The 12,887-nt window shown below is 40.4% G+C and overlaps 1 protein-coding gene across 1 annotated transcript in view; it reads left to right on the plus strand.

The window, feature by feature from the left end:
• Positions 1–12,887, plus strand: part of SLC10A7 (solute carrier family 10, member 7) — a gene marked incomplete at its 5' end in the record, with an annotated part of 139,002 nt that overhangs the window by 124,165 nt on the left and 1,950 nt on the right. The window contains one exon of the mRNA XM_009081171.1: positions 10,525–10,670. Coding sequence (XP_009079419.1) covers positions 10,525–10,670 — 146 coding nt within the window. The remainder of the gene's footprint in view (positions 1–10,524; positions 10,671–12,887) is intronic.

Below are 12,887 nucleotides of genomic sequence, written 5' to 3' on the forward strand. Positions count from 1 at the left end.
CTTAGTGATGGCTAGAACCTTACAGAAGTTTTAAACCAGTGATTCTTTGGGCCAAAATGAAAACTTTTTCTTATTGATTCAGTCCTTGCTTGGAAGGAGCAGCAAATAATTGGCTGGGCTTTTTCCTCAGCTCTGTGATTCCCCTCTCTGTCTCTGGAAAATAAGAACTAAGGGATTTGTGTTACTTGAGATGACAGAGGGGAGAGCAGAAGCACTTGGGTCTACTGCTCTTCTCTCATTTTAGCATCTTTTGTTGGCCAACCTTGTTAGCTCAGTAGTCTTGTAGAACCAAACAGTATTATCAGTCAGGTTGTTACCATGTAATTGTCATGTCTTCTTTCTCAGTGGGCCCCAAAGAATGTCTGGGGGAGATGCTGCTATCTATCTCCAGTGCAGCTGCAAAACCATGTATATATGGTTATACGTATGCACATCTGGTGTATAAGGTGTTTATATATGTGTCTAAATACATGTCGGAATCTTAGCAAAACCAGATTTAGACTGAAGATTTCTGTATCTGGGAATAGGGTGAATGTGTCCTGCTTGCACAGATGAATCTCCCCCAAGGTGAGATGCTATCTTGCATGTGTGTTTCTGTGACACTTAGGCCACCACTCACTCCCTGCACAGGTAGCCAAACTGGCAGTTTGGAGCAGGCTGTGGGTGCTGGGATAGTCTGTGCTAGAGCATCTCTTCTTTTCCCTTGCTACTCATACTGGCCCTGCACCCCCTGTTTGCCTCCTTCAGACCAGAGCATCCTTAGGGGCTGCACTGTCAGGAGGAAATGTGCTGGCAGGGCAGTCTGGAAGTAGGAAATGCATAGTCCAGTGAGTTATAGTGGCTTTTGGACACAGAATACCTGACTCTCCCTTGGGGTTTTTTTTAACCACAAGTATCACAGTCTAATATATCTAATCTGCTACAGTTTACTCAATTTTGACCTCTCTGTGATTCCAGAAGGGGAAAAGCTAGAGGAACTTAGGGAATCTCCTTTCCTTTCTGACCTGAGACGTATGTTTCTTTGATTAGATTTAGAATGTGGCAAGGAATTCTGTACCAGCTCCCAGGGCTTCCTTTTCATCTGTATCAGGTTTTTATTAATATTTAGAAAGTTTGCCTGCAGCAGTACTAAAGTGTGCATCAGAGGACAACAGTTGTTTACTGTGTTTGAACTGAAGAATCTCACCCAGGAGATCTCATTCACTTGAAGTTTACATCTCTCAATCTCGACTCGCAGAAAGAGATCGATGAATAACAATTGTCATTTCAGAGTTGCACCTCTCCAATTATTTATTTGCTTGTGTGTCTTTCCAGATGTACACGTAATTGGATCAGACACTAAAAACCAGATTGCAGGTTTTTAATGACAGCAAGCTCATACCTCTGTATAACAATAAAAAAAAATAAACACACATATCCATCTGTAAAATGATAATGACACAAGAGCTCTCCCTCCCTACCAAAAACAGTTAAAGTTAATTTATCTGCTTTAAGAAACTACATTATATTCAGCAGACAGCTGACAGGTTACCCTTGGGAAGATCCATGTTTGGACATGACTCAAGATTATTTTTTTTCCTACCTCAAGCTGGCAGGGGCTACAAGTGTCACCCATACTAAAGCTGGTGAGTATTGAAGATGATGTTGAGTCTCCCTGAGAGAGTTGCATCTACATTGGCTGCTCTCAGTGCACCTTCTGGCAGCCAGTGTGAGCTGCTGACTCCAGACACTTCTAAAGCAGTGGGTGCAAAGATGGGAAAAATCAACAGCAGCAGCAAAATTTAGAGATCTCCTCTTGCAGGATAGTTTGGGAGCCTGGATGAGTCTGGATCCACCTCTAAAAGGTGGCCACTGCAGGCCCATAATCCTAGGCACTTTAGAATAGGAAATAATATCCCTCAGTATTTCTAGATAGGGAGCTGTTTTCTCAAATTGCTTTTCCAAATGGACCCTTAAGCTTTTCTTAGCCATAGAAATCAGATGAAGAAAGGACAGATTAGTCCAGATTAGCTAATATTCCTAACAGGTATTTTCTGCTTTACAAAAAGCAGCATTTTCTTGGTTTACCACTTATAATGCCTTTATATTATAATACTTATAATGCTCATGGCAGGAAGGGTTGGGACTAGATGATCTGTAAGGTCCATTCCAACCCCTAAAATTCCATGACTCTATGACTCTATGATAATAAATTTGTTAATTGTCTTCCTTTGCACTAAGGTTTCAGGTGGAAAAAAAAGCTGTAAAAGAATCTAATTAAAAGGTAGTATGGAATAGGTTGGAGCATAATTCTTTCCTGCTTGTGTTTGCAAATATAATAAGAAAAACTATAAAGCACATTTATAATGACTTTTTAAATAAAATGTGTAAATAAAAATCCATATAATCAAAACTTTAATGCTGGGAAATCTTAGCCTCAGCTGTATGCTCAAGGAAAAATCAAATTAATCCAATATCAACTTTGTGTTTTTAAGACACTTGTCAATCTCTTTATCCAGAATTCTTTTCATTAGTAGGTCTCACCTACTAAACCTTCCAAAAGTGTTGGCTACAAGAATTACAGAGAAGGGAAGGAAATGTTTCAATTCTGTTCATTTAACTTTGTAGCTTAGGTATCAGTAGTGAATTAGTAATTTACACAGTGCCTTGAGTAGGTTGTGAGTATGAAAAGTGAACTGATAGCCAAGCAATAAAAAAGCACTGAAGTGTGAGTATCATCTTACAACGTTCCTGTGCCTACACTGTGGTGCCAAATTAAGGATAACTCACATACAAAATATGACTTAGAGTCGTTCAAATCAGTCTTGAATTCCCTGTTAGCTAATTACCACTACCATATTGCCAAACAGGTGGAGGTGTTTGGAGTCTGAGGCACTAAGTCTTCAGTTGCTGGTGTTAAATGTTTCATTGTTAGCAGCTGGTAAGATTGCCTGTGTTGTTCAGTACACATCACTTCCAATCTGCATGCACCCATTGAAAACCCAGGAATAGATAAACTGTACTTTCTTTCTCTTCCTCCCAGCTTTTACAACTTTATTTCCTTAAAACTTTGATAGTACCAAGATGTGCTGTTCCCTTGTAGCTGTACTCAAGTCACACTTGACTTACAGATTCCTGAGATGAGTATCGTGAGTCAGATACTTGAAGAAAAGAATTAGTGAAAGCGTTCAAAGCATATTAGGTTTTCTTTTGGTTTTCCTCTTGTTAGAGTTCTGGCAAAAGAAGTATCTTATTTCTCATTAATTTCTCTTCCTCCTTCTCCTTCTTTACTAGACTAGACCAGCGCAGTCTTTTACAACATAGTGTGAGGTTCAGCAAAATTCTTGCATCCCAGCATAATTGAATGGCCAATACATGACCACATTGCTGATCCAGTGCAGAGCATTCCCAATAATTCTAGTCCTCCAAAAGAGGTAGATTGTTTAATGTAATGCAAGGCATGTTGGATATTGGGGTAGATCATTGTTCTTTCCCCAGGAAAGGGATGAAGGTGGAAATGTTTTTGAAGGTTACGATCTGTGCAGACCTCCAGGCTGAGCTGGGACAGCCTCCACCTTGCAGTTTTCCCCTGCAGTTCTTCCAGACTTCCTTAATGTCTCACAGTCCCTTGTGAAATCTGCTCCTCAGATGTTTGTTTTTACCACTTTGTGACCCTCTTTTTGCTTTCCATTACACTTGTCCTTGCCCTGAAATATGAAAATGTACTGAAAAAAAAGTCTGTTTTCCCCTGAAATTATTTTTAACACACATCTACACAGAGCACATGTGTGGGCAAAAAGACACAGTTCTCCCTCTGATATAATGTGATTCCATATTGCATTGGAAGGTACTTTTTTTGGTTGAAATGGGAATACTCAGTAGCAAGCAAATATTTGTATTGTTATGGGGTGTCAGATACTATTCAGCTATTCCGATAGCTGAAAATAACTGGTCCTGAGGGAAGAGCATTTAATTTGAGTCCAGGGTAAGCTTTGGAGAGGGTGTGGATGTTGGAAAAAGAGGTAATTTGTTAAGAGCATCTTCTCCTGTCATGAACTCAGTATGTCCTAACAGAGTCTGAACAAGGTCAAGAAGCATCTTCTATCCCTGGCTGCTCTTCACTGAGGACAGGCCTAGTATGAGAACTTCTGTCTCCTCAAAACTAACCATAGCAATGATTTCCTGGGAAAAAACAGGGAAACCCTTGTAAGCGTTTTCAGGTGAGATGAGCAGCATTTTGCCATTCTGGTAGCTCTCTGCATGAACAGCTTGTTTTCTAGTCCTCTAAACTGTACTTTGCCTGAATCTCACCACCCTTCCCCATCATGCAGTCCCTGGGTGATGTGCAGAGCTGTTCTGAGACTTGGCTGGAAAATTTCAGGTGCTCACTGGGCACTGTCTTTGCTGCATAAGCTCAGACACTCCCTGCTCTGGCAGCTTGGGAATGGTTAAATGCAATATATGCCTCTCTCTACAGGCCTTTTCTCAGCTGAAAAAAGAAATAGCTATTTGACCAATAATGTTCCCTTCACATCAACCCCTGAGAGGATCCTTCAGAAATAGAGTAGCATGGAGAGTGTCAGAGGAGCTACCATCATACACTTGATTCATTTTGTGTATTGCACTTGAAGATTGTGGCAATTGAGATTTCTGAAAAGCATAGATGAATAGAAGGGAGAGGTGAAAAATCCAGAGGCTAAGGCTTTTCTTCCAAGTATTTCCACTGCCTCCTTGTGAGGGCTCTTTGGCATTTTGATTCCTTAATGCCTGATGGTTCCATAGCCCTAGTGATGACCTCTTTGTTTTGCCCCAAATCTCTTTTCCTGAGAAGAAATGCTGCAGTGTTTGGTGATGTGGAATGTGTTTCAGTAATGTAAGCAATAAAGCTTTAGGATAAATTGTTTGTTATGAAGACATTGAAGGGAAAAAAAACCCATACAGTGAAGTGTGTAAGTAGAGCATCTAGCAATAATTCTGCTTTGGGTGTGAGAGATAATGGCCTGTGCTTCGGTGGTAATAAAAATGTTCTATTAAGTTCTCTGAACCCATTGCAATGTGATAGAAAACAGCAAATGATGAAACAGTGCTTTAAGGGGAGCTTACACATCCAGTGAGCATAAAATAAACATATTAAAATAGAAAAAACCCACCCTGATTTCCAGTACTTATTGTTTTATCACTTCCATCATGGGTATAGGATAAAAGAAAACTCTTACTTGCTTGTTAGAAGAAGAAAGCTCCTACTTGAAGTTCTTACTTGGCAGATGTCAGTTGAAAGCTCTGCTCAGGAATATGCTGCAATGTCAAACTCTGTTGGGTAATTTTAGACAAATGTGTCATGTGTGACATGGAAATATGGCATGCTGTACATTAGTGATTTCCCAAGTGTTTGGATCAGGTAGTAATGTGCTGAGAAAGTGCTCTTTATCTCTCCACACTGTGTACTTGTATAGCAGTGGGGAAAGGCTTTTGGTAGAAATTACTTTAGTCAGAAAAAGAATCCATTTACAATATGTGCCTTCTAACATCTTTCAGACAATGCATTGTATTAAAGAGGCATTTTTTGATTAATGTTTTATAAACATTTTTCAGCATGACAGCTTAAAGTCCCTGTAAAATTGTAAATGCGTGCATAGTGCTCACTTCCATAAAGTCAAATGCCATCTCATAAAGTCTAGTTGGATCCTGTCAGTGACAGTGACACAGAATCAGTACCTTGGAGCATTAAAATTAATTTGCTTCATTTATATTACTGCAGTGATAGCTAGATGAAAAGAGTCCTATATTTAAATTATCTTAAAAATGCCTTCAAATCTTTTAGGGTTTTTTATTATGATTATTTTACAGTTAACTAAATGTAGTGAAGTGCAGCATAAGATTTTCATGGGCCTTTGAAGAAGGTGGCCACGAAATGGGAAAAGGGGAAAGGGGAAAGGGGAGGATGTGGGAGGCTGTGGTGGGTGCAGAGCTGGAGGGAGGATTAAATGGCTTTCAGTTTTGCAGGCTACTAGAGAAACAGTGGCCTTTGAGCCAGGGTGATGCTCTACAGCCTTGGAGCCAAACTGGAATACCCTGGAGCCATGGAGAGCAAACAGGGCTTTCTTCTACCAGGCTGTGAGAGCAGCCCTCTCACTCTTCTTTGCTGTTGTTGAAGGTCACAGATAAATAATTTTTCTCTTGCTAGCTCTTCCTCAGGTTTGCAAAGTGCTTTTCTGAAAAAAGCTGAGTGAGGATGCAAACAGAGAGGAAACTAAAATGTACTGCCTAGCACAGTCCTGGCTCACTTTTCTCGGCTGCAGTAGGACTGTGATGTTAGTGCTCACTGTGCTTATTGATTTTAGTGGAAGTGCCCAAAATTTACACTGCTGCAGTGAGCAGAATCCAACATCTTGGGAAGCAAATAGAAGCAGGGTAGAAGCGTGGGAATGGGGAATAGGAGGCAAGAGAAAGAAGAGAGAAAATACAAACAGAAAAAGAGTCTCTGAATACCAGACCCAAAGAGCAAGGAGGAAGATGGGAACATGGGGGAGTAGTGGTAGGAGAAACATAGCCAAACAAAGGGGAAGAGGAAAATTTGAGGTAAAAAGCTGGGAATACCAATCATCTTGTTTGTAAGGGATATCTGTAGAATGATCTCTGTGCTTCCTCCCTTCTGCTACAGCTCTCTGTAGTCCTGGTCAGGCTGGGTACTGCTTTCTCATCCAGCTGGATACCGTGTGTGTTGTTTCTTTGGAAGAGGATGGGATATAACCTTGGCTTGTGCCTGTCATGGGGTTTGGTCAGCTCTGATCCAGGGGTTGGACACACATTCCTGCCATAAAGCTCTTCAGAAGATTTTAGCAACTCAGTGGTTTGTTAGCTTTGAGTGCAGCTTGCCCAAGTTGGCACCAAGCCATGGAAGAGAACTTGGTCATTTAGTTCTCCTGATATAAGTGAGGGTCTTTGGCAGGGGAGTTGAACGAAGCTGCTGGAAGACTGAAACTTCATAAACCACAGCAGCATGGATGGGTGTTTGTGGCATGAGCCTTCAGACCACAGTACTAGGCTTAAAACTTGCCTATAAACTGATAATGCAGTTCCTCCTCCAGTGCCAGTCAAGATGAAGAAGACCCGCAGAAGTCAGTCCATGTACCCTGAAATGCAGATAAGCATGATTAATGGCTCTGTGGAAGCAAAGTGAAAAATCCTTACAGGAATTATTCTTTATACATGTGAGTGCAGCCTTAATGCTTCAGATGGCAAATAAATACCCAGTAATATTGGGGCATGGGGAGAGGGAGGAGTTGCTGTGTATTGTTGAAGAAACTTAAGACTAAAGTAGTGGTTTGGGTTTTAATATGTATGACTTGATCCTGTGTGAATTTTTACTTATCTTAGACTTAGTGTAGCTCTCACATTCCATTGGCACTGGAAGCAATGTGCTATAAAAGATGAGGAAAAGAGCAGTGGACAGACCAAAATAAAGATAACCCTATTCATTTTGCTTAGCACCTTCATTCCTTGCTATCCATACAAAAGATTTAACCTAATTGCATTCACTTTATTAGTTCTGTTACAGCTCTACCTGCCTCATGCCACTGCTGTTTCAGTCAGCGTTTGCGTTACAGCTTCTCTTAGTGCTAGTTCATAATATTCTCTTCTGGAAAATGCATTTTGAGCTAAGATGCAGGAAACAGAATCAGCCCAGGCATTGCAATGTCAGTTTTCTTCCTTTGGGTTGGGTTTTTCTGTTGATTTGTGTTTCTTGGATTTTTTTTTTCCCAAGTGCTTTAGAGATAGATATAGATACATGTGTGTATATATATATGAGTGTGTGTGTGTGTGTTTGTTGGGGTTTTTTCCCAAGTGCTATAGAGGTGGATATATAGATATAGATATGGATATAGATGTGTTTGTTTTTTCCCAAGTGCTTTAGATATAGATAGATATATATATGTATAGGAAAAATACAGTTGGGTTGTTTGGGCTTTTTTTAAGAGAGAAAAACATGACTGTTAAAACATGTTTCTCCTAATTAGATACTTGCATGAGTTTTATGTATTTGGAAAACATTAGCACTAACACCAATGTCTGCAGTTACTATGTGTTGCTGCTGGAGAGTTTAGACACAACATTTTAAAGACACAAATAAAACCCATGCTGTTTTGGTTAGCTCTGTGGTAATGTCACTGACACAGGGATTTGTGACTATACCATGTGGATCTCTGTCCTGAAATATTTGCTGAGAGAGTTGCATACCAGTAAAGTTGAAATTATAAAAATCAGGAAGTGCTTAAAAAGACATCAAAGCTTCCCCCCTCCCCCCGAACTAGTCCTTACGTGCAAAAATCATTATTATTATTTCTTCTTTCCACCAGTTAGTTTCTCCTGGTAAATAACAGGAACTTTAATTGCACATTAGTAGCTTACAGGAACCTATTGTTGTGACATGTATTTAAACAAGCTGTGAATTAAGAACCTCTTTCCGCCCAGTGATCTAATTATATTGTCACACTAATTGCAGCGTTTTGTATTTATATTTGACAACTTTAATTTTCTTTTCCGAGTTTACTGGAATAGTTTTCCTCTGGAGAATTTACCTTGTAGGCTGGAAATTCTTGGCTTGGCTTTCAGGAAATGTGCAGTAGTTTCAAGCGTGGCTCAGGCACTTTGGATCCATTCTGTTCATGTCTCTGCCATTAGCTTTCTGTGTGATCTTAGGCTAATCTTTTTAGTGTTTTTGACTCTCTGTAGGAGCCCTGTTCAGCTTACCAAAGTATTTTTGGATCTATGGATGAAATTGCACTACCAAAACCACCAGGTGCTGTCTTACAAACATAAATACAGCATGTTCATTGCTTGGGTCTCCAGTATATTTTTCTATGATTAGAGAATAGGAAAGAACCCACAAGGGTCAAGTGGCAATAATATAAATAAAACCTTTCTCTGTTTACAAAACCAGTAGGATGAGCATCTGAAGTAAATGACATGCCTTAATAGAATGCAAATGCCCATTTAATTCCTGTCCAAATACTGTCCATTCCCAAGTCCCAGAAATTAGTGTTAATAATAAGCAGATCTATTGTGTGGTAAGTCCATTATGTTGTTTTGAAGGTAATTATAATGCTGAAATTAAGCATACAAGCCTTGATTTATTTGATTTAATTTTCCCCCTGGAAGTACATAAGGAAAGGCTGCTAGCATGGGGGTGAGATTTTTGGTGGTGTAATGTGAAGAAAGTAATAAAAATAATGGCAAGAAATGATGCTGTAGAAGCATCATGAAGATTTCAGCAGCCTAGACATGTGTCAGCAATGGCAGGACCTGGTGAAGAGGTAATATTCAACAAATAAGCTGTTTCCTCACTGAAGGAGGAGGCAACTTTTATGAAGGGAAACCTGAAAGGGTGTTGAAAATGGGAATTTATCCAAGATATAGAGAAATGTTTACATAGACATAGCAATTTTTGATGAACTGTAACATCTACAAATGGAGAAGTGGAGGGCACATGGCACAAAGCTCAGCTTTTTGTCATTGCTAAGAAAACAGACAAGGCAAGGTCAGGTTGGATGGTGATTTGAGCTACCTGGTCTACTAGAATGTGTCCCCTTGGCAGGGAGGTTGGTGATTTTTAAGGTCCCTTCCAACCCAAACCATTCTGTGCTTTTATGAGACACTTAGATGAGCTCTGTGAAAACTGTGTAGTCTGCTTTGCTGCAAGGTTGACACTGGTGGAAGATTCCTAGAATGGCATTGAAGATGTGGGAGAAAACAAGGTATGTCCTCAGGAGGCTCCTGAGGAATTGCAGCTGCTCCTGTTGGTGACTATGCAAATATCTGGTCAGGCAAAACAGAGACGGTTACAGGTTTTGCCCACACCTGAGCTTTGTGGACCATGGTAGCAAAGTTCCAAGGTTTAACCAGATAGTTTTGACCAATAACATGTTCAAAGTAAACATCATCAGTTTCCTTACTGCAAAACTAAATGAAATTTAATTTTACATATCACATCATCAAGTGGGAAGATTATGCATGGAGATGTCTAATAGAATTAGCACTGTTGAATGCAAATTCAAGCTCTTAGAAAAAATGGCCCATCACTAGCTCTTAACACTGACTTGTTCCAGCATCTAGCAACTTCTGCCCTCCTGCTGCTGCCTAACTCCTCCCAGGCACAGCACAGTGAGAGGAAATAGTAAATGAGCAGTACAGAACTATGCTAAGCAAGTGGCCAGTCATGCTAGAGCAGAATATGTTGTATATCAAGTCTTCAGCAGCACTTTGACAACTATTAGCATAATTGGAAAAGATCTTTTATGGCATTCTCTACTCCCTCCTTTCTGCCACAGAACTTTCTCTGCCATGTGTGGGGTTTTTTTTCAAGTTTTTGCTGGTTTGAGTTGGGTTTTTTAATGTATAAAACTTCTGAGTCTTCATTTTGTTTCTTTTGGGTTTCTTTTTTTTTTTTTTTTTTTTTGGTGAGATGTCAATGCAACATAAAATGCTTCACTTTTTTCCAGAGCTCAAAGTCTGAGGAGAGTCTGTCTCTTGTTTTTCTGCCTGCAGGGATTCCCATGCTGAAGATAGTATTTGCTGGTTATGAGTACCTGTCCTTAATTTCTGTCCCCTTGCTCATCTATCATCCTGCTCAGATTCTTCTTGGCAGTCTCTTGGTACCAACGATAAAATCTTGGATGGTTTCTAGGCAAAAGGTAAGGATTGTTGAATTTGATTTCTAATGGAAAGTGTGCTGTGAGGAAATAAATACCTAAACACATGTCTTAAACTCCTCAGGTTCCTTCTTAGTGAGCCAGTGGTAGGGATTTTTCTGTTCCTTTGCTGCTTTTATGACAGTGATAGTCACAGCAGTATCCACTTAAAAGTGCTGAACTTTATCCCTCTTGAAAAGGGCTGAAAAGACTCTGAAGAGGTTCAAAGCTTGAAGTTAGACCTCCACAGTGAATTCAGATTATGAATTCAGAGTGTGCCCCATAAGAATGGCTCCATCTTCAGCTAATCATCACAGCTTTGGATCTCCTTTACGGAGCAGTGGCAAAGCTTTGTCCACTGGCTTTGGTGCTGGGGAAATCAGAGTTTTAGGGGCTGGAATGGACTTTACAGATCATCTAGTCCCACCCCCCTGCCCTGGGCAGGGACACCTCCCACCAGAGCAGGTTGCTCAAGGCTCAGCCAACCTGGCTGTGAACACTGCCAGGGTTGGGGCAGCCACAGCCTCCCTGGGCAACCTGGCACAGTGCCTCACCACCCTCACAGGGAAAAACTTCTTCCTAATATCTAACCTAAATCAGGTAACATGATGGCACTTTCTGAACTGGATTGAAGCAGGATGAAAACTTTGGTTTTTCCTTCTTGGGTCACCCTCTATAATAGCAAGAAATCTCCAGCAATCTGGTGTATCACATTTCATGCCAAAATTATGGCATGAGGTAGCCTGCAGAATTACAGGCTATAATCTGTGGGGTTTGGCATGAACATCCCTGATTCAAATGATGCTTATTTTGGTAAAATTGAAGGCATTGACATCTGACAGCCATTCTGTGCTCTATATGGAATAACTGCAGTGGTTTTAGTCAGGTTCTCAGAGCAGTAGTGACCACCTTGCAAAATGTTAGTCCATGCAGTCGATTTTAATGCTGTTTTTAATGTTCTGAGGCAATAAAGATCAAGAATCTGTGGTAACTAAAGCAGCCTTTGATATTCTTGGTGAGAGCTGAGACCTACTGTGGGGAGCCCAGGACCACCAGTGCCCTGTACCAGTGGGGAAAGTTTATTTATAACTCTCACATATCAAGTTTTCAGGAAAACCCAACAGGCTGTCATTTTATTGCCTTCACTCCACTAAAGTAACCTTGCTAGCTTGAATCCTAAAATTCCCCAAATCAGTGATTTTCATGTATTACCTGAACTGTAAAAAGCAGGAAAATTCTCAGTTTCCAAGAGCTGAGTTCAGAAATCAAACCTTGCTAAGCTATACTGATCTTAGCATCTGAAAATGGAAGTTGGAGAATCAAGCGTCATTTTTCCATCAGTCTGAAAGCCACAGTTTTGCTTTGAGTCAGAAATTATCAGGAGACAATAAGGGTTTTATAAAGCATAATCTGTGCTATTCCTGCAGAAAGATAGCCTGAAGTTGATGCTACCAGTGACAGAATGATCCCTGCAATGCTGACTTCTCTTCAGCATCTCACTGCTCTCTGCTGCCAAGGCCAGGAGTGGGATTGGAGCTCAGCCAGACCTCCCTGATCCTCAGGGTGGTAATGGCCTTTAGGGGCTGCTGTCAGCTGCTGCGAGTTAAAACAGCCTTTAAACAGAGCAGCAGAACAGTCAACCAGTTCTGGAGAGATTTACAGTTCACCAGCACTAGTTTCTTATTCATTAAGCATCAAATAAACCTCCTGTGCTAATCAGACTGTAATGCTGCTGTAGAACCACTTTGGGGGATTGTTGTTCTGTTGCAGCAGTTTCTTCAGTTGGTCTTCTGTATTATTCACAAATGTTATTTTAATTACTCTTTGAAAAAAATCAATGAGGTTGGGTCTGGTGCAGTTGCAATAAGTATAATAGAAGTGAGTGTTGTGACTGGATAATGGTCTCCTGCTTTGAAAATAAACATGTCATCATCACCCTTGATGTTTATTTTCTGCAAACACCTTGGCTTCATTTTGGCATCTCTCTTGCAGGAGGAGACGGTTATCCAGTCACAGTACTCAGCTGCAGTGACATTCTTACTTAATTATGATAGTACATGTGATCTGGTTGTATGAAATTGAATTTAAATATTTAGAGGTTCATCTACGCTAAGGTATTTCGAGTTTGTAAATATGGCAGCAGGATCTGCCAAACTACAAAGTTTAAAAAATTGTTTTCCCCACACAAAATGTGGAATGATGTGTCTCTCTCCAAAGTCT

This window comes from Acanthisitta chloris, unplaced genomic scaffold, assembly GCF_000695815.1.
Source record: "Acanthisitta chloris isolate BGI_N310 unplaced genomic scaffold, ASM69581v1 scaffold6218, whole genome shotgun sequence".
In the NCBI taxonomy this organism is placed as follows: Eukaryota; Metazoa; Chordata; class Aves; order Passeriformes; family Acanthisittidae; genus Acanthisitta; species Acanthisitta chloris.